The sequence below is a fragment of the Microtus pennsylvanicus genome, chromosome 13 (genome assembly GCF_037038515.1).
Source record: "Microtus pennsylvanicus isolate mMicPen1 chromosome 13, mMicPen1.hap1, whole genome shotgun sequence".
Lineage (NCBI taxonomy): Eukaryota > Metazoa > Chordata > Mammalia > Rodentia > Cricetidae > Microtus > Microtus pennsylvanicus.
In genome coordinates, this window is record NC_134591.1 from 80,007,412 (window position 1) to 80,029,055 (window position 21,644).

The 21,644-nt window shown below is 51.6% G+C and overlaps 1 protein-coding gene across 1 annotated transcript; it reads right to left on the reverse strand.

The window, feature by feature from the left end:
• Window positions 1-16,423, reverse strand: Rnf207 (ring finger protein 207). The gene is made up of 17 exons (XM_075944639.1): window positions 16,233-16,423; window positions 15,550-15,682; window positions 13,313-13,457; window positions 13,146-13,227; window positions 12,998-13,073; window positions 12,783-12,908; window positions 12,477-12,523; window positions 11,648-11,720; window positions 11,505-11,573; window positions 11,003-11,071; window positions 10,809-10,906; window positions 10,051-10,237; window positions 9,728-9,913; window positions 9,386-9,491; window positions 9,043-9,160; window positions 2,330-2,404; window positions 1-1,280 (listed from the first exon to the last, which is right to left on the reverse strand). Exons 1-17 carry the CDS (start codon window positions 16,421-16,423, stop codon window positions 1,154-1,156), a joined length of 1,908 nt encoding a protein of 635 aa, XP_075800754.1. The 3' UTR covers window positions 1-1,153.
• Between the last annotated feature and the right edge of the window lie 5,221 nt (window positions 16,424-21,644).

Sequence of the window (21,644 nt, forward strand, 5' to 3'; positions counted from 1 at the left end):
ATAAAACAGAACTTGATTTCACTCCAGACAAGCGTCACTGTGTAGGGTGCAGAAGCCACACGTGATAACCGTGTCTGGAGGACAGCTCAGCACCACCAGCATCAAATGACGTGTGTTTTGACTCCTTGGCTCTCTTGAATTCCTGCCCCTAGCACTGTGGTCCTCAACCTTCCTAATGCTGCGGCCCTTTATAATACAGTTCCTCATGTTGTGGTGACCCCCAACCATAAAATTATTTCATTGCTGCTTCATAACTAATTTCCTACTGTTAAGAGTTATAATGTAAATATCTGGTAGCAGGATATCTGATATGCAACCCCAAAGGGGTCCCCACCCACATGTTGAGAGCCACCACTCTAGCGACCTAGCGTGATAAATTCCCTTGGCCCCTGAGACAGCAGCGCACGGTATCCATGTAATTGTGTCTGTGTGAGGGGCCCATCTCTCTGGCACATAAAAGCAACATTTGCTGTTAAAAACGTGACTATTATGGCATCATTTAGTCTCCAAAACTTCAATTTTGGGTCATGCAGCTTAAATCCCTTCCGCCCCGGACAGGGTTTCTGTGTAGCCCTGGCTGTCCTGGAACTCCCTTTTTAGAACAGGCTGGTCTTTAACTCACAAACACCTGTCTGCCTCTGTCTCCCGAGTGCTGGGATGAAAGGCATAACAAATAAATCAGGTGGCGGTGGTACATGCTGTTCTTTGCCCCAGCTTAAATTTAAGATATATTTTATGTGTATTTTACTATTTTATGTATTTTACCTGCACACATGTCTGCAGTACATGCATGTGGTACCCACAGAGGCCAGAAGAGGGCATCAGTTCACCTGAACTGGAGTTACAGGTGATCGTGAGCACCATGCGGGTGATGGGATCCTAACCCGGGTCCTCTGAAAGAGCAGCCATGTCTGGAGCCTGCGTGCCAGTCCTGAGAAAGTCAACACCTGGGCGCAGCTCACTAGGACCCAGTTACTAAGCTGCTGCCTCTTGTGGTGATGCCGTCCTCATTGAGAGCTTTCCCGTTGCTTCTTGATTGTGAACGTGTGTGGAAATTAGCTCTTTCCTTGCGCCATGGCGGTCCAGGTCGTCAGGCTTGGTAGCAAGCCGCTTTGGGCCCTGAGCCACCTTGCCGTCCCTCATCTCTGGTTTCCTACTTGGGTCTGGGGTGGTCTTGGTTCTTTAATGGGGGCCCTTCTGGGAGGATGCTCAGGGCCCAGCTGCTTCCATGGGGCTCAGACGCCCTCTCTCTCTTCTCAGTGATGCTCCCTGGGTCGATCCTAAGGAACAGTTTGACGTGAGCCAGATGGCTTCACTCCCCCCCAATCCCCACTATATCCATTCTGGTAGCTTTCATATTGGAAGACCTTTCCACAGAAGTGTGCCCCTGGAGAGAGCTCTGCCATCTCTAGTGAGAATCTCGCCCCAGGTGATGGCTGTGGCTGTTAGTAGTTAAGTCTTTTAACAGCTCAGACTGGTGGCCTGTGAGCTGGGGCTATCCTAAGCACATCTTTGTGTGGAAGGGTGAGACCTATGCTCTGCCTTCAACACGCTGGTTCTAGGCAGCTCTCCATCTCCCAACTCTGAATACAAGGCCTCTTCCTCCCAATGTTTTTTTTTTTTTTGGTGTTTCTAGGTTGCAGTGTGGCCCGAACTGGCCTTAAAGTCACTGTACAACCCACTCTGGTTCCCAGCAGCCCTACCTCCGTCTCGCTAGGCTTTGATGGTGCCCTGCCAGCTCCAGGGGTCCTCCTGTCTCTACCTCTCCAGTAGATGACAGCATTTTATACCTGAGCCATCTCCCCAGCCCGTTTCTCTTTTATGGCCTAGGTCTTTTATTTCTCTTTGTACACGAAGTCGTCACAGGGAACGGGCTCTAGCTGCCCAGGCTCCCTCCAAGTTCTCACAGAGTGCTGTGGGAGCAGCCGGCCGGTGCTGCAGGTGAGCTCAGGCTCCTTTGGCTTCCTTTCTTCCTGATGTGGTAATCTCTATAAGAACCTTGCCCTTAACTTGCTTGATTACAAGGTCTTCCTTTTTGAACAGTGCCCATCTCATTGATGACTACGTCACCCTTGTAAATTGGTTCTATGTGGCCAAAGGAACAGCTTCATGTTCCCCAAAGGCCTGTGAAACAGATCAGGGCCTCTCTGTCCTTCACGTTTGTCATTTCGGTGAATTACTGGAAGGTATGTTTGTTTTTGTTTGTGTGTGTGTTTAGTTGTTTCTTTTAAGACAGGATCTCACTTTATAGCTCATCCTCTGCCCACACTTTTGTTTGTCCCCAAGTCTGTTCTTGTCCCCGGCTCCTGTTGGAAAGAAGCTGTTTTACCTGGCTGAGGTCTCACTGTCCATGGCATCATTGTACACGTTCTGCTCCGTGTGCTCATCCACAGGTACCTGGAATCTGGGTGAGAGGAACCAGTATAGACTGCTTGAGGGCAGCAAAGTCCCTGCTGGTGGCCTTAAACTCACACTGTACCAAAACCGCAAGGTAGCAGACCTTCCAGGGCACACCCAACACTTTTCCCTTGCTCTAGGACAATTTGCCAGCCCTCGTATGGTTTGTCAGAGCCACTGGCCACAGTAGCATGCAGGCCCTGGTTAGGCCTGGCTTTTACAAGCTATCTGCTGGCCAAAGGAGACACCTCAGGGAACAAACAATGGGGCGAGGTGGCGTGGAGTGACAGCCCACTGGGTTTATTTTAGTTGGCAGTGTGGGGAAGCCTTTCTGCTGACCTTAGTGATGAGGCCCCATGAGACAACGTGGAGCACAAAGCTTGCAGACCGAGGCTCTCCCAGAAGCAGGAGCTAGTGCAAATGCCCCAGGGGACCGGAAGGCCACTGTGGCCAGGATGTTGCAGGGTCTGACAGAGGTGGGCAGGGACGGGCCGTGGAGTGCTGCCACGCCCTGTTATAGGAGTTGCAGACCACTTAAAAACGCTGTGGGGTATGTTGAAGGGCACAGCGGGTTGACGTGGAGAAAGGCACAAGTCACAGAGTAAGCAGGCCGAAATGGAGAAGTTTGGTCTGGGGTCTTGGGATGGGTTAAGAATGGGAACAAGGGACCAGGTGCTGGTGGTACACGCCTTTAATTCTAGCACCTGGGAGGCAGGGGCAGGCAAGGCCAGCCTGGTCTACAGAGTGAGTTCCAGGACAGCCAGGGTTACACGGAGAAACCTTGTCTCGAAAAACAAATCCAAACAGAAAGGGAACACGTGAGAAAAGCAATCAGTTTGGCCCCCCAGGGTTCAACATCATGTGATGCCATCGACCAAGATAAGGAGTTGGGTGTGGTGGGGTTGTGTCCAGAGTTCTGTTGTCCACTGCTGAGCTGAGGGGCCTTAGACGCCCTAACCAGAAAGTCACCAGGAAGGATGTAGCTGTCGGTGAATCTGAAGCACAGGACGCTAGGGGACACGGCGGTCACCTCACTTTAAAGCCAGAGAACTGCGGCTACGGTGGGTTAGCTCTACATGGGGCACATGCTTGGAGCGCCCAAGGTTGGGCTGAGAGAGAGAGAGCCCAAGGGAATGGAACCAGTCGTTTAAGGAGAGAATGGAAGGCGAGGAATGCCTGGGATGTGCCCTGGGAGGAGCCTCCCAGGAAGGAAACTGGAAAAGCACCAAAATCTGACAGTGGCGTGTTAGAAACAAGAAGACCTGCCTGCACGCTGCAGGCCTTGGAGGCGTCCCCAGGTGTGCCCTGCCCGCCTACTGCTTAGCTGCTCTTTCTTCTGCTGAGTGTATCTGCAGCGCGGAAAATAGGCATCTGGACAAAGACTAACTGAGGAAGCCGGCCTTAGGGGAAGTTATCTGAAGAAATCAAAGCCTTTACTCAGCCTCGAGTGCCAAGAGAATCCCCCAGGAAACAGCAGGAGCTAGGAACAGAGGGGGCTGGAAAGTCAAAACAAAGATGGGGGTCTGCTTTCAAGCAGGAGAACCTAAGTTCAAATCCCAGAACCCATGGAAATGACTCCTGAAGCTGGGCAGTGGTGGCGTACCCCTGTAATCCCAGCACTCAGGAGGCAGAGGCAGGTGGATCCCTGTGAGTTCGAGGCCAGCCTGGTCTACAGAGTGAGTTCCAGGACAGGCTGCAAAGCTCCAGGAAACCTTGTCTTGAAAACAAACAGCAAAAATAATGACTCCTGCAAATTGTCCTCTTTCCTCCATATGTGCTCTGCGTGGCACACTGTGTGCTTACACATACACGTGCTCCGCGTGGCACACTGTGTGCTTACACATACACGTGCTCCGCGTGGCACACTGTGTGCTTACACATACACGTGCTCCGCGTGGCACACTGTGTGCTTACACATACACGTGCTCCACGTGGCACGCTGTGTGCTTACACATTCACGTGCTCCACGTGGCACACTGTGTGCTTACACATACACGTGCTCCACGTGGCACGCTGTGTGCTTACACATACACGTGCTCCGCGTGGCACACTGTGTGCTTACACATACACGTGCTCCACGTGGCACACTGTGCTTACACATACACGTGCTCCACGTGGCACACTGTGTGCTTACACATACACGTGCTCCACGTGGCACACTGTGCTTACACATACACGTGCTCCGCGTGGCACACTGTGTGCTTACACATACACGTGCTCCACGTGGCACACTGTGCTTACACATACACGTGCTCCGCGTGGCACACTGTGTGCTTACACATACACGTGCTCTGCGTGGCACACTGTGTGCTTACACATACACGTGCTCCACGTGGCACACTGTGCTTACACATACACGTGCTCCGCGTGGCACACACGTGCTTACACATACACGTGCTCCGCATGGCACACTGTGTGCTTACACATACACGTGCTCCACGTGGCACACTGTGCTTACACATACACGTGCTCCGCGTGGCACACTGTGTGCTTACACATACACGTGCTCCGCATGGCACACTGTGTGCTTACACATACACGTGCTCCACGTGGCACACTGTGTGCTTACACATACACGTGCTCCGCGTGGCACACTGTGTGCTTACACATACACGTGCTCCGCGTGGCACACTGTGTGCTTACACATACACGTGCTCCGCATGGCACACACGTGCTTACACATACACGTGCTCCGCATGGCACACACATGCTTACATATACACGTGCTCCGCGTGGCACACTGTGTGCTTACACATACACGTGCTCCGCGTGGCACACTGTGTGCTTACACATACACGTGCTCCGCGTGGCACACTGTGTGCTTACACATACACGTGCTACACGTGGCACACACGTGCTTACACATACACGTGCTCCGCGTGGCACACTGTGTGCTTACACATACACGTGCTCCACGTGGCACACTGTGCTTACATATACACATGCTCCGCGTGGCACGCTGTGTGCTTACACATACACGTGCTCTGCGTGGCACACTGTGTGCTTACACATACACGTGCTCCACGTGGCACACTGTGCTTACACATACACGTGCTCCGCGTGGCACACTGTGTGCTTACACATACACGTGCTCCGCGTGGCACACTGTGTGCTTACACATACACGTGCTCCGCGTGGCACACTGTGCTTACACATACACGTGCTCCACGTGGCACACTGTGTGCTTACACATACACGTGCTCCACGTGGCACACTGTGTGCTTACACATACACGTGCTCCACGTGGCACACTGTGTGCTTACACATACACGTGCTCCACGTGGCACACTGTGCTTACACATACACGTGCTCCGCGTGGCACACTGTGTGCTTACACATACATGTGCTCCACGTGGCACACTGTGTGCTTACACATACACGTGCTCCGCGTGGCACACACGTGCTTACACATACACGTGCTCCGCGTGGCACACACGTGCTTACACATACACGTGCTCCGCGTGGCACACTGTGTGCTTACACATACACGTGCTCCACGTGGCACACACGTGCTTACACATACACGTGCTCCGCGTGGCACACACGTGCTTACACATACACGTGCTCCGCGTGGCACACACGTGCTTACACATACACGTGCTCCGCGTGGCACACACGTGCTTACACATACACGTGCTCCGTGTGGCACACTGTGTGCTTACACATACGTGCTCCGCGTGGCACACACGTGCTTACACATACACGTGCTCCACGTGGCACACTGTGTGCTTACACATACACGTGCTCCGCGTGGCACGCTGTGTGCTTACACATACATGTGCTCCGCGTGGCACACACATGCTTACACATACACGTGTTCCACGTGGCACATTGTGTGCTTACACATACATGCACACAGACACAAAATAGTAAATATTTTTTTGGAGATTAAGTCTCATGGTATAATCCTGACTGGCCTGGAGTTTGCCATGTAGACTAGGCTGACCTCAAACTCACAGAGATCTGCCTGCCTCTGCTTCCTGAGTGCTGGCATTATAAGTGTGCAAGCACCATATCCAGCCAAAAAGGGAAAGAAAAACCACCAAGATCAACAGGAAGACTGGAAGAGATGTAAGAAAATGTCCAGAAAAAGAAAGCATATTCAACAAATGGTGCTGGCATAACTGGATATCAACATGTAGAAGAATGAAAATAGACCCATATCTATCACCATGCACAAAACTCAAGTCCAAATGGATCAAAGACCTCAACATAAACCCAGCTACACTGAACCTCATAGAAGAGAAAGTGGGAAGTACACTTAACACATTGGCACAGGGAACCACTTCCTAAATATAACCCCAGTAGGACAGACACTGAGAGAAACAATTAATGGGACCTCCTGAAACTGAAAAAGCAAAGGACACGGTCAACAAGACAAAACAACAGCCTACAGAATGGGAAAAGATCTTCACCAACCTCACATCTGACAGAGGTCTGATTTCCAAAATATACAAAGAACTCAAGAAATTGGTCACCAAAAGAACAAATAATTCAATAAAAAAATGGAGTAAAGACCTAAACAGAACTCTCAACAGAGGAATCTAAAATGGCTGAAAGACACTTAAGGAAATGTTCAACATCCTTAGTCATCAGAGAAATGCAAATCAAAACAACTCTGAGATTCTATCTTACACCTGTAAGAATGGCCAAGATCAAAACCACTGATGACAACTTATGCTGGAGAGGTTGTAGGTTAAAGGGAACACTTCTGCATTGCTGGTGGGAATGCAAGCTGGTACAGCCCCTTTGGATGTCAGTGTGGCAATTTCTCAGAAAATTAGGAAACACCTTTCCTCAAGACCCAGTAGTACTACTTTTGGGTATATATCCAAAGGATGCTCAACCATGCCATAAGGACATATGCTCAACTGTGTTCATAGCAGTTTTGTTTGTCATAGCCAGAACCTGGAAACAACCTAAATGCCCCTTGACCAAAGAATGGATAAGGGAAATGTGGTACATTCACACAATGGAGTACTACACAGCAGAAAAAAATAACATCTTGAATTTTGCAGGAAAATGGATGGAGCTAGAGAATATCATTTTGAGTGAGGTAACCCAGACCTAGAAAGACAATTACCACATATACTCACTCATAAGTAGTTTTTAAACATAAAGAAAACCAGCCCACAAATCACAATCCCAGAGAACCTAGACAACAATGAGGACCCTAAGAGAGGCATACATGGCAAGTAGAAAGTAGAAAAAGACAAGATCTCCCAAGTAAATTGGGAGTAAAATGGGGACCTTGGGGGGGGAGGGTTAAAGGGGAGGGGAGAGGCAGGGAGGGGAGCAGAGAAAAATGTAGAGCTTAATAAAAAATCAAAAACAGGGGGTTGGGGAGATGGCTCAGAGGTTAAGAACGTTGCCTGCTCTACCAAAGGTCCTGAGTTCAATTCCCAGCAACCACATGGTGGCTCGCAACCATCTGTAATGGGGTCTGGTGCCCTCTTCTGGCCTGCAGGCATAGACAAAGACAGAACATTGTATACATAATAAATATTTTTAAAAAGTCAAAAAAAGAAAGAAGGAAGGAAGGAAGGAAGGAAATGTCCAGAAAGTACACAGCAAAGAGAGATGGCACAGTGGGGGGCTGGTGTCCCATCATAGGGACACTAAAAAGAGACTCAGGTGGAGGGCCTGTGTCCCATCATAGGGACACTAAATAAAGACTCAGTCAAGCCAGCAATTGATTTTAAAGAGTATTCCAAATCCCAAACCAAAAGATAGGAATTCCCAGATTGAGAGAAACCATTGTCACCCATCCCATGGCTAGAAACACCTCATTGTGTGAAATTCAAGACATGGGCAAGACAGAAGTCTGCAAGCTTCCAAGAAGAGTAGTAGGTCACAGTAAGGGCTAAGGATCAGAAGAACTCAGCTGGCTTGGGGACATCCCCAACTGGAAGGAATAAAGCCCCCACCTCCAAAGCACAATTTTTTCCAGTCTAGAATCTCAAATCCAGAATTTAAAACTCGAACTATCGGTCAAGTGTGAGGGAGAATAGAAAGAATTTTCTGGTCCATGCTGTCTGGATACAGACCTCACTCCAGAAGTAATTCACACTCTAGCTGGAATATGGGCTCTACCAAACAGGAAGTGGGAGGGCCCAGGAGACAGGCAGGGCCTCTGGATTCCACACATCTGTAGTCAACACTTCACTCCGCCGAGCCCAGGGTCTCACTCATGCGAGGCATGACTAGCCGAGGTAACAGGTCTGCACCACCCAGTCTGGATTGCTCATAACACTCTTGTGCCTGAGAGGGTCTGGTCTACACCCGGCTGGTCAGCCTTGAGCTGATGAGGTTGCTGGGATTACAGAAGACTCACATGACAGTTCGAGTTTCTCCTGATCTGATGTCCTGAGGGTTGAAGGGCTAGCTTGTATTTAGAAGGGTCTCAGTCTGCTCAGTTACCATTTTTGGGGGAGTCTTTATTTTGTTTGAGATGAAGTCTGGCTAAGTAGAAGTCTAACTCCAGGCTCACGGTGATCCATCCTCCTGCCCCAGCCTCTAGAGTGCACCGCCACTTCCTTGGCAGACTTGCAGATTCTAGTACCTGGTCTGTAAGAACCTGCCAGCTTATGCTGGCTCCCCCCCATCACCTTCCCCCCCACACACACACATTACACACATTCTCACCTGGGCTCCAGCTGCTCCTTCACTCTGGCAATGGAGCGGATGTAGGGCGTGATCTGCTTAGTGATGGTGGTCAGGTAGGCATTCTCCTGCTTCAGCTGGAGAAGGTCATGGAGCTGGGCTGTGAAGCCAATGTCAAAGTGTTGGTTGTTGGTGTTAGACCCCCGCGCCTAAGTTTGGTACCATCTAGAGATCCCAACTGGCAATGACCTCTGTGATCAAAAGGAGCAGCTTGTGGTGTGGAGACCCCACTCACTGGCTGCTACCCTCCAAAGCAGGTGTGAGAGCCAAGCCAAACGCTAGGGGAAAGAGAGCAGGTGATACGCATGCGCGGTTAGTGGCTGACTGGCTCCCTCCCCTCTCGAATGTGGATTAACATTGAGCAGCCACTGCCGGGGACCTTCATAAATCTCCTGCTGGGTAGCTACTCGTTGGTAGGAGTCCTCCCAAATCTGAAAGAAGAGTGGCAATGCTGGTTGAGGTGGGGAGGAGGAATTTCACTGAGGGTGTTTCTGCTCCGGGAGCCGTACAGCCACACACATCACTCTGGTTCACATTTCTCCAGGCACAGAACCCACAGCATGAGGGTCTGGCAGAGCACCATGCCAGGCACTGTGCTGTCCCCTTCCTGCCTTGGAGTGGCCACGTGCCTTTGCAGGAAGCTAGGTAGAACTCTGGGGGAGGTTACCTCCTGGAAGATTGCTCTCATGCCTTCCATGGAGGCATACTCAGAAGCAATCTGTGTGTCCAGCAGCAGAGACCTGTGTAGGATGTCCCCCATGATCTCCGCCTTGATGAGCGAGTGGTGCTTGGTGAGGTCTCGGTGTAATTCCTGAACCTGGTCCTTCAGGTTCTGCACCTCAACCTGCAGACCCTGTTGCAGAAGTGGGGCATGGAACCCACCAGTGGAGCAGTGTCTTTCAAGTCCTCTCCTCCGCTCCCCCCCAACAACTGGATCTTAGTGAGGAAGGGGTGGGACCTCACAACCCTGCTGACGCCCAGCCCCCTCACCCGATAGGAATCCTCATAATGTCGGCAGTGCTCTGTGAAGGGTGTGTCCTCGCCCTCAGCCAAGAGCACCTTCGTGCTGATGGAACGGTGGGGTGAGGGTTTCTGGACAGGTGACCCTGGCATCTTTCCCACTGGGGAGAGACAGCTGGGTGTCTTCAGCACCTTGGGGCTTGAGCTCCCCACCAACCTGTGGAGAGAGCCAGTCTGCATAGGGTAGCAGACCGGTCTTCCCTTCCCCTAACACCCTTGGCTGCTCAGGGAGCCACTGTCCCCTCAACCCAACTACAGGGTAGACTCCTGGAAGCTCTCAAGGGCCCCAGGCAAGGACAAGGTAAGCGCACCCACTTAATGAAGTGATTTCTGAAAGGATTCCCCTCCAGGTTGGATCTGGGCACACCTAGGTATGCTCACTCCTATGTCTCAGATCTGAACTGAGAAGTGGTCTCTCTTGGACCCACACGCCGATTTCACTACTTCTAACCCCTCCGAGGAGACGCTTGCTTTCAACCGAGTGGGGAAGTCTGATTCACAGTGACTCCGCACCCAGAGAGCGTCCTGCCCAGCCTGCTGCAGGACACTGTGGAGCTGAAGAGCGCCCAGTCTCTCCTCTCAGTTGTCTGGGGCTTCCTGCCCCAGCGTCCTCAAGGGCTTTCTTGTTTCTCCCTCCCTCTCAGACTCGTCGGACTTAGTAGGGAAGGGTGGTGCGGAGCCTTTTCGGTGATCCCTCCCGGCCACCCGGCCTCCTGGTTAGGGCTCACGTGTTGGCGACGCCCACGGTGGACACGGCTCTGCGGGGCCCCAGAAGCAGCAGCGGCTCCAGACAGCGCGCAAATTCTGCGCGGTGATCACTGGCGATCTGGACCGGAGATTGGGTCATGAGCGGCTCTCCCCTGCCTCGGTGTCTCCGGGCCCAGACCCCCGACCCCAGACCCCCGACCCCAGGCCTGTGCACCTTGCTGCTCTGAGCCGGTCTTAGGCGATGCGGGCGCGTGACGACGCCTTGCAGCCTCTCCATCAGCTCCTGTCATGGGGGAAGAGCTCAGGACAAGGGTGGGGTGCGGTGGGGGTGTGACAGGAGGTGATAGCCAGGGCGGGAGAGAGAAATGGAGAATTTCAAGGCTCTGGGGCTAGTCTGTCATTTCATCTGTCTCTCTTTTGGTGCTTCAACCCTCCTCTAGGACTGGTCTATACACAGGCACCGCCCACATCCTTAAGAAGGGAGGTGTGGCTCCCGCAGACAGACACCGCAGTTTGGTGGGCTGGAGGCTTGTGTGCGTTGCCCTTTTAAAAGGTATTCATTCACTTGAGCCCCAAAGAGCTAGTAATGGAGGGGAAGAGACGTCCAGAGGACCCCCCCCCCCCGTCATGCTTGCAGTGATGTGAGACAGGGACCCTCTATGCAGGACGGACTCTAGGTGGGAAGAGAGGGTCCTGAAAGAGCTGGAGACACTCACATAACCCAGGTCCAGAAACTCAGCCTTGCTGGCCAAGCTGAGGAAGGATGAACAGATGACCAGGTGAACCTGAAGGAGGGTGCCATGCTCAGGGCTTGGACTGTGGGCTGGGGTGTCCAGCCCTACACACCCTCAACCCTTACCTGTAGGGTGGGTAGCAAGGAGGCCAGGTGGGCAAGCTGTTCCTTGAAGGCTTTGTCCTTCTCTTCATATTGGCTGGGAGAAAGGCAGGCGAGGCTGTTTGATCTCAGGGGAACAGATGCCTGCCCCACCTGCAGGATCTTCAACTCTGCAGCCTTGTCTTTTTGCTAGGGCCTCTGTGTATGTGTGTGTGTGTGTGTGTGTATGTGTGTGTGTGTGGTGTTTCTGTATTCACATGTGTGCCTGTTCCGTGTGTCAGATTGCATATGCACACATATATGCATGCATGTACGTATGGAGGCCAGAGTTCTACATCAGGCGTCTTCCTCAATAACCCACCACCTTATTTTTTAGACAGTCTCTTACTGAACTTGGAGGTCACCAGTTGGCTAGGCTGTGACCAGTGAGCCCCAGGGATCCTCTGTCTCTGCCTCCCCAGGGCTGAGATTATAGGCATGCCCACTGCATGTTTAAAGTGTGTGCTGGGGATGTGCTCTGGGTCTCGTGTTTCTGCGATAGGGCCTTTACTGACAGCCATCTCCTCAGCTCTGTTTCTGTTTTGTTTTGATTGTTAAAGCAGAGTCTCCAGTAGCTCAGGCTAGCCTTGAACTCCTGACCCTCCCATCACTACCTTCCAAGAGCTACCCTTACAGGCACACACCACGGCTGCTTCTCCACTAGTTCTGTAGTTCCTTCTCTGTGAACACCCTGCCCACTTTTGATGGCAATCACCTGTGTGTCCTGTCCACCACATAAGGCAACCAGGCTCAGGCTCAGAGCTGGGTATCTGGAGGTCAAGGGCAGGGGGACAAGGACTTCTCCATCACTCACCTCTGCACGGTCTGCAACAGCAGAGCTTTCCTCTCGGCCAGCCTGTCCTGGGAGAGATAGCTCATCACTGACCTGCACACCTGGCTTTGTCATCTCCTACCATAGCGCCTTGGGGCATGGGCACCTGAACCTTAAGTGTCACCGTTTGTACACTCTTCCTCGACCCTGCCACCAACCTAACTCCAGACTGGGCTAGCCTCTGGCAACTCTCCAGGCAACTGTGATTAACTCAATTTGATGGAACACCTGGCCCTACACTGTACACTCCGGGAAGGTACTTGGGAAATTACTGACCCCACCCCTCACCTGCATGCTGCCAAAGAGGGCGTGGATGGCCGCCTCCTCCTCAGCTGCGCTGTGCCTCACCTCCTCCACCATGGCCTGTAGCAGCGCGATGGCCTCCTTCGTGGCTGTCTGCAGAGCTTTCACTGCCTGGGGACAGGAGGGTCTCAGTCCCATTCTCCCAGGATCTCCCAGCTCCCACCCCCACCCTGCTTCAGCTCCCTGGTTCCCCCTCTCACCAGCACTGCCTGTTCCAGCCTCTCGCAACCTTGCACGTACGCTGACTCCAGGTCCACACAGTGGGCCCGGCTCTCCCTGCGGAGAGGCAGCTAATAAGACCGGCTCCACCCACGCCCCGCCCACTCCCTGCGTGCTCCCACTACCCACCCCTGCATGTCCCGAAAGCAGCGGATGCATAGCAGCGACTTCTTGTCGGTGGAAAACATGATGTAGGGCTCTGAATGGAGCGCTGCGGAGAGGACGGGGGCGGTGATGAGAGCCCCTGAGACATGACCACCTGGTTCCCACCCCTGGCCGGGGTGTGCCTCACTCACGACACTTCTGGATCACATCGCGGGGGCGCTGGCCCAGGGCTACAATGTCATGCCTTGCGAACATGCGCGCGCGGTGCGTTTCTTCGCGGCAGCGTGCGCACAGCGGCTGCCCGCAGGTGTTGCAGAAATAAGTGGTCTCTGCGTCCTGGGGACCGAGAGCTGGCTCAGGCCGCCTGCTCCTCGGGCCAGAGTTCTTGGACTCAGCTGAACCACAGCCACCGTGTGTCATTGAGCCCAGGCAAGGGGCTCGGCTAAACTCCTTCCCGCAGTCCCTAGCAGCTGAACTCTCTAACATTTAAAAATTATATGCATTGATTCACTTGTTTATGGGGGTGAGTGCCCAAGTGCCATGCCATGAGAATGGAAGTTGGTTCCCTTCTTCCACCTTGTGCGTTCTGGAAATCAAACTGATGTCTTGCAGGCGTGGCAGCAAGGGCTCTCCCGTGCTGCGCCACCTCCCTGCCCCTCTTCACTGAATCCTTATACACCCAAGTTAAGATGAGGACATTGGGTCTGGACAGACAGCTCAGCAGTTAAGAGCACTGGCTGCTCTTCCAGAGGACTGGGGTTCAATTCCGGGCGCTCACAACCGTCTGTAACTCCAGTCCCAGAAGAGCCGAAGCCCTCTGCTGGCATCTGAGGACACAAAGCACCCACTTGGTGCACAGATATACAGTAAGACAAAACACACATACACATAAAAAGATGAAAAAGATGAAGACACCAAGGTTAGCTGGGCAAGTGGGTGTAGGAAGGGCGGAACACCGGGCAGAGCCTTGGAAACGTAGTTCCCAGAGACGGTAGGCAGAAACTGCATGGCCCCTGTGACACCCTCAGTAGCTACCACACGGTGCATCCTGGCCAGGTCCTGACCATCGGCCCCACAGGCAGCCTCACCGCACATCTTCCTTTCCCAGCCTGGCAAACTAGGCTAAATCATAGGTCCTGGGCTATGTCAATCATCCCGGCTCCTACAAGCCCCTCCTCCCCAACAGGAACCAACTGTGTATAGGGCTGCCACTTCAGCGTCTGGCACGAGTCGCAGGGGGGTGTGGGAGCCAGGGACAGTGGGAGAAGGCAGGAGGAGAAGAGACTATTCATGACCACACTGACCATCCAGGTGTCCTTGGCCACCTGAAGTGACAACTCAGAGGGGAAGGGCGTGTATAAGGACTCCGGGGGCAGTCCCAGGGCTTGGAGTACAGCCCAGGGCAGTGACTAGAACTTTGATCTGGCAAACCTTACTTCTTTTTTAAAATAATTAGCTTTATTTGATGTGTTTTGGCGTTTTTCCTGCATGTATGTCTGCATGAGGGTGTCAGATCCCCTGGAACTGGAGTTACAGACAGTTGTGAGCTGCTATGTAGGTGCTGGGAATTGAACCTGGGTCCTCTGGGAGAACAGCCAGTGCTCTTAACCACTAAGCCATCTCTCTGGCCCTGAAGCCTCTTACTCTTTTTATTACTCTTTTTATTTTTAAAATATTTCATTTATTTATTTATTATACAGTTCTGTCTGCATGTCTGCCTGCAGGCCAGAAGAGGGCACCAGATCCCATTATAGAGCCCATGTGATTGCTGGGAATTGAACTCAGGACCTCTTAAACTCTGAGCCATTTCTCCAGCCCAGCCTCTTAGTCTTTACACCGACAGTCAAGGCCATTTCTTCAGAGTGCCCCCCTCCCCTCCTACCTGTTGTCTTTAGTTCTGGGCAATGGTTTCTCAGCTCTGGCTTAGCACACTGGTTTGAAACTGTGTGCCCCTGAGCTTCCTTCCTGTCATAGGGTCATCAACTCTACTTGCCTTTGCGTTGGGGCTGGAAACCTTCCTTGCCTTCAGCTCCCGCTCTCTCTCCAGCTATTTACAGATGCACACCGTGTGAGCTTTAGCCACTTACATGTGCTTAAGTAGCAAGGGGTCCTAAGGGTCCCCCAGGCCTGTGAACCGAACCACAGCTCCCATGACAGCTCACAACTCCACCCTGACCTGGGAACCCTGAAGTTAGCTCTCCCTAAATTGAATGGCCTCAGCCCCTGCCACTATCTGGTTATTGGCTCAAGTCATTTTTTTCTGGACCTTGGTCTCCCGACCCGTATGTATGATGGGGGCGCGGTTGGAATCCGAGGGATCTCAGGGAGGGGCTGGAGACTTCACTGATGGACCAGGGTTGTGCATCTGGGCATGCTGTAAGCGTTGGGGACCATGCCATCTGGCACCCACTGCCCTCTACTTCCTCACCTGCTTGCTGCATTCCAGGTCGCAGTTGGCACAATGCACAGCCTCCACGCCGTCTCCAGAGCTATCCACCAGGAACTGCAGCAGCCGGTCCACTGGCGGGAGCCCACTGGGACCCTTCACCAGGGTCTGGTGCCTGCAGAGAGGCCGCAGCCAAGATCTGGACGCCCTTGTAGGAAGCCCTCCCCACTACCCTTCACATTCCAGGCCAGAGCTAAAAATAGCAGTGTCAGGGTGGTGGGGTCTGCTATAAATACAGCAGCCAACTTGTCCTGAGGTCCCCACCCTACCCAGTGTGTGTGTAAGCCTGACGTCATACTGCAATGGGAAAGGCCATGTCACCCGAGTGGACCCTAGCACTTCACTGGAACATTTTGAGCTAATTTAGCAAAGGTGTTAACCTAAGATTTCTGGGACACGCCCCCACATCAGGGTTGCTGGGAGTGCCCCGGCTGTCTTCTCCAGCCCTACCTTAGCACCCTGACTCTGGGAAGCTGGTGGCAATGATCTTCTGCCTTTGTTAACCTGACTAAGCTACAGGGGGGTTGGGGTGGTTCCAGTAAGTTCGTTTATGACAGTGGATTGTTCCCATGTCTTCAGCCTGAGCTTGGAACCTCATCATCTGCACTTGGCCTCTCAATCAGAACGAGAGCCAGCTTCACCCTCTCTGGGCTTGGGACACTTACTGGCACAGCGGACAGGACAGGCGGCCATCAGTAGCCCGTCCGCGCAGGCAGCCAGCGCAGAAGTCGTGGAAGCAGTCCAGCAGGCACGGACGCTCATACTGTGCATGGCACAGCGGACACACGAGGGGATGGCCACTCGCAGCATCCACCGTACCCAGGCCCTCCAGAGGCGCAAAAATTGCTCCAGACATTTGCGTGGATGAACAGTTCAGGACAATGACTAGGATTCCTGGTGCCCAGACCACCTCCCTCCTACCTAGCCCTCCTAGACAAGACTTAGCAAGTAGCTTTGGGATGCTGGAATGCCGGAATGCCGGTAGCGCCCCAGCAGGGCGGGGTTGGGGCGGACTGTTGGAGAGGGGCCCTGCCACCGCTCACTCACCTCTCTCACGGTCCTTCTGCTTTGGCTCTGCCGGGGAGTGGTTGGCCCTAGAAGGTCAGGTCGGCAGGCTGAACGGTGCCTCCTCCCCTCTATCACTTCTCCCACCTTCTCTCCCTCCCACCGTTTGCAATTCTCCGCCCCACGTCCTCTGGGTGACCGCGACTAAGGTCCCTTAGTGCTCCTTCCTCAAGGTGTTGCTGCTTTGCTGAGCCTGGTCCGCAGTCTCGCCGCTTCACCCAGTGTCCAGAAAGCCCCGAAGAACACGCTCTGAGGGTCCCAGACGCCACTAGACCTCGCCTTGAGTTTGGAGCACAGAGCAAAGGTAGCCGACACCGGGCTCCCGGATCTTCAGTTAGAGGGACGCGGCCTCCCGGGCTAAACTGGAACTCTCTGACTCCGGACCAGAGAGGGAACAGTGGGTCTTCATAGCCCCATTTCCCCCATGGCCAGCTGGGGGCTCCAGAGAGCAGCAGACGGTCCACAACATACTTAGGTTCAGATGAGGGTGCGCTTTGGGGTCCTAGGCCTTCCTTAGTGGGTTGTGGTACTCAGGCGAGTTACCGACTTCCCTGACTTGATCTCCGCGTGATAGGTTAAGACTTGAATGGATTAATGCTTGTGAAAAGCCCCATGTTCAAAGAGGGGTGGGTTTGGGTGGGAGGTTGAGACCAAAGCTGTGGCTGGGTTTTAAAAGATAAACCAGAGGGGCTGGAGAGATGGCTCAGAGGTTAAGAGCATTGCCTGCTCTTCCGAAGGTCCTGAGTTCAAGTCCCAGCAACCACATGGTGGCTCACAACCCTCTGTAATGAGGTCTAGTGCCCTCTTCTGGCTTGCAGGCATACACACAGACAGAATATTGTATACATAAGAAAAAAAAAGATAAACTGGAGTTTGCCAGAAGGCAGCAAATTCTATGTATAATTACCTATTCTCCTTTCTGAAAAATTTATATTATGTTATTCGTGTGTGTGTGTGTGTGTGTGTGTGTGTGTGTGTGTGTGTGTAGAGATGACAGGACAGCTTGAAGAAGTCAGTTCTCTCATCCTTTTGGTTTTGGGATTGAACTCGGGTCATCAGGCCTGGCAGCAAGTGCCTTTGGAGGTTCTTCCATGCCCATCATTTCTTTTGAAGTAGATTGGTGCTGCCAGGAGCAGATGTGTCTCACTGTCATGAAAATCTTTGTTATTAAAACATTTTAAATTCCATATTCTGAAGATCTCTGAAGCGTTTGAAGATCATCTATCTATTTAAAATATATCTCTAACCTTGAAAACATACCTAACATGACTATAAGTTTGATTGTTATAGATGACTAACTATTAACCTGTCTTCCTTTATTATCCTAATAGCTTTCAAGGACTAGAACTTTACATTTCATTTTTAAAAATATTTATTTATTTATTCATTATGTATACAATATTCTGTCTGTGTTATGCCTGCAGGCCAGAAGAGGGCACCAGACCCCATTACAGATGGTTGTGAGCCACCATGTGGTTGCTGAGAATTGAACTCAGGACCTTTGGAAGAGCAGGCAATGCTCTTAACCTCTGAGCCATCTCTCCAGCCCCCTACATTTCATTTTTTTAAGATTTATTTATTTAGGGCTGGAGAGATGGCTCAGTGGTTAAGAGCACCGGCTGCTCTTCCAGAGGTCCTGAGTTCAATTCCCAGCAACCACATGGTGGCTCACAACCATCTGTAATGAGATCTGGTGCCCTCCTCTGGCGTGCGGGCATACATGGAGGCAGACTGTTGTGTACATAATAAATAAATCTAAAAAAAAAGATTTATTTATTATTATTCCAGAACAGTCAGAGCTACACAGAGAAACCCTGTCTTGAAAAACAACAACAATACTGGCTATTACAGAGGACTTGGGTTGGATTCCTGGCACCACAAGGTGGCTCACAAGTGTCCATAACTCCAGTTCCACAGGTGTTACCTCTTCTGGCTCCAGCCAGACACATGGTGCATAGACACACATGCAGGCAAAACACCCATAGATAAAATAACCCCCCCCCCACAAAGTTGAATTGGATTTACGGTTCCCGATGGTTAAGTCCATGATGAGAGCAAGGCACTGACAACAGGGAACGCACGTCTCAGACCACAGGCAGAGCAGATAATGTCCTCATCCTCTGAAACATCACCCCTCAGGTGACGTATTTCCCCCTGATCCTCTTCAAACATCTGCCAGCCGGGGACCAAGCATCCAAATGCCTGGGACTTACGGGGACATCTTCAAACCAGCACAGTGACATGAGATGCGGCCTCAGAAAGAAGTCATAAATAATGGGTTGCTTGGCTGCTCTTGCTTCTTCCCCACCTAAAAAGAGAGTGTCTCTTTTGTCAAATAACTAGATGCTTTCTTTCCTGGTTTGTTCCCCTGGAAGCTACTGATTAAGATGTGCAAGGTGTGTCCCTTGAGTTTACTGGGCCAAGCAAGGCTCCAAAGCCTGACATCCTCTGCTGTTACCCCAAAAATACAAATCCTGTGGAGGAAGTGAAGGACACTCAACTCTTCCTCAGCAGTCAAATAACCAGTGATAAACTCTGGGTTAGAGTGGACGAGTCAGCTGACCAGGTCTGTGACACTGGCCATATCCTGACTACACCAGCTACAGAAAGGCACGCTCTAAACTGGTGTGGGGGCACTCAGAATGCAGAAGCAGGTGGATCTCTGAGCTTGAGGCCAACCTGGTCTACACAGTGAGTTCCAGGATAGCCAGGACTACATAGGCCCTGTCTCCAAAACACAAAAACGAGAACAAGTGTGCTCTGGGGCTGGAGAGATGGCCCAGAGGATAAGAGCACTGGCTGTTCTTCCTTCCTGAGGTCCTGAGTTCAATTCCCAGCAACCACATGGTGGCTCACAACCATCTGAAATGAGATCTGGTGCCCTCTTCTGGTGGGCAGGCAGAACACTATATAAAATAAATAAATCTTTTTTGTTTTTGTTTTTCGAGACAGGGTTTCTCTGTAGTTTTGCAGTCTGTCCTGGAACTCGCTCTGTGGACCAGGCTGCCCTTTAATTCACAGAGATCTGCTGGCCTCCTGAGCACTGGAATTAAAGCCATGCACCAACACCACCCAGTAAATAAATAAATCTTTTTTTTAATATTTATTTATTTGTTATGTATACAATATTCTGTCTGTGTGTATGCCTGCAGGCCTTAAGGGTAAAACTCCCAAATCAGAATTCTCGGCTTGACAGGTTGAATCACGCGACCCAAAGAAGCAGCCGACCAGGCATGGAGCAAGGGGACTGAGAGAGAAGGGGCCCAGGAACGCTCGCTCAGCTTCCCTGTAAATGGTAAGAGAGGCCACGCCCCAGTAGGCAGGCTAATACAAGCTGTAACACTTCCTCTGGCAAGGTGTAAACCACCATGCCCAGCTTTTGTCTGTGTTTTTTTTAACTGAAGACTTAAGGGGTTTGTTTAGTTGTTTTTTTTTTTTTTTGGCTCAGATGGTGCAGAGAGGAAAGATGGTTGTTTTAGAGCCTGACAACCCAAGTTTGATCCCCAGGACCCACACAATGGGAGGTGAGAATCCCAAAGTTTGTTCTCTACCTCCACACAAGAGTGTGGTATGCCTCCCCCACTAAAAATAATAAATAAAATTTATTTTTAAAAGTTTTTCAGGGCTCAGTATGTAAGGTCCCTTGCCCCAAATCTGACAATATGACTTCTTGGGAAGTAGAGGACTGACTTCTGTAAGTTGTCCTCTGACCCCCAGATGTACACTGTAGCATGTACACACACACACACACACACACACACACACACACACGCATGCATATATGCACGCATGCACACACATCACAACACGGTGCTGGGGTCTACAGATGTGTTGGACTGGATTTATAACTGTTCTGGAATACATGCACTCTTCTGCCAGCGACAGAATGAAGCAAGAGTAGGTAACAACAACAGGCATGGGGAAGCAAAGCCAATTCTTAAAAAAAAAAAAGTATTTATTTTTTCAAAGTCACTTCTTATAGGACTTACCTGGGTGTCGGTGCCAAAGCAGAAAGGTTTGCAGAGCCCAGCTTCAGCATTGCAAAGGCAAGAGCAACAAGCTGCCTCTGGTATGTTGGTTCACTCCTGTAATCTCAGAATTTGGGAGAACAAGGCAGGATTGCTGAGTCAAAGGCCAGCTTGGAGGACACAGTGCCCCCCAGGCCAGCCTGGACTATAGAATGATAAGGAATAACGCTCTGTCTTAACACACCAAACAAAAGACTAGGATAATCAAACCAAATAGGAAAGAAAACTGCAGGCGGCTTTGAAGCCTGAGTAGCTGACTTCAGACACTGACTTTAAACACACCAATCAGCATGGTGTGTTTCCTCCAAAGATTATTAAGTCAAGACGGGGCTTTTAAGGAATTCCAGGCGACAGAACTGGATTGTGCAGTGATCACAACTCAGGATCCCAGAGGAAACTCTCGATGAACACAAGACGCCATGCCAACGAGCTGTCTAGGGACGGATGAAAACCCTCACTTCGCTGCGTGAGGCTGATGAGCTGGGGGCTGAGAGCGGCTAAACAGGACCCTGCACCGACCGGATCTGGGTGATCCTGGAAAGCTGGGGAAGGCTTTGGGAACTGGGGAGCTAGAAGGCAGAGGGCGCCAGACTGAATCTGTGGGATCAAGCTGGAGCGTGCTGCTAGCCGCAGAAGGCAGGGTAGTCACGTGGGTGTCATGAACTTCCAAGCTGGGCGTTTTCTTTAGGATGAAGAAATATAGTCCTGGAACTTTTTCTTTCTTAAGGGTTTGACTGTGTACCTTGGTAGGCCTGGAACTCGATAGTGTAGCCCAAACTGGCTTCAAACTAGCTACGCTCCTGCGGCATCCTCCTGCCTCTGCCTCCAGAGTGGTGGGCTCAGGGGAGTGAGGTACCCGGCCTGGCGGACATTGGGAATTCTAATTTTCTCTGTGATCAAAAAGAGATAGCCCCAATCTCCTCAAGTAACTGCGTTAGATTGTCATCTGGCCGGCTGGTAATTGCCTGTTTAGGGAACGTTTGT

What these genes read in the sequence shown, in the direction of transcription:
- Rnf207 (XM_075944639.1), bottom strand. Translation starts at nt 16,423, where the DNA reads ATGTCTGGAGCAATTTTTGCGCCTCTGGAGGGCCTGGGTACGGTGGAT. An exon ending in CCTTGCTACCCACCCTACAG is followed by an intron (nt 11,574 to 11,647) that starts GTAAGGGTTGAG and finishes ACCCTCCTTCAG; the next exon opens with GTTCACCTGGTCATCTGTTC. An exon ending in AAGGAGCAGCTGGAGCCCAG is followed by an intron (nt 2,405 to 9,042) that starts GTGAGAATGTGT and finishes CCTCTCACCCAG; the next exon opens with ATTCCAGGTACCTGTGGATG.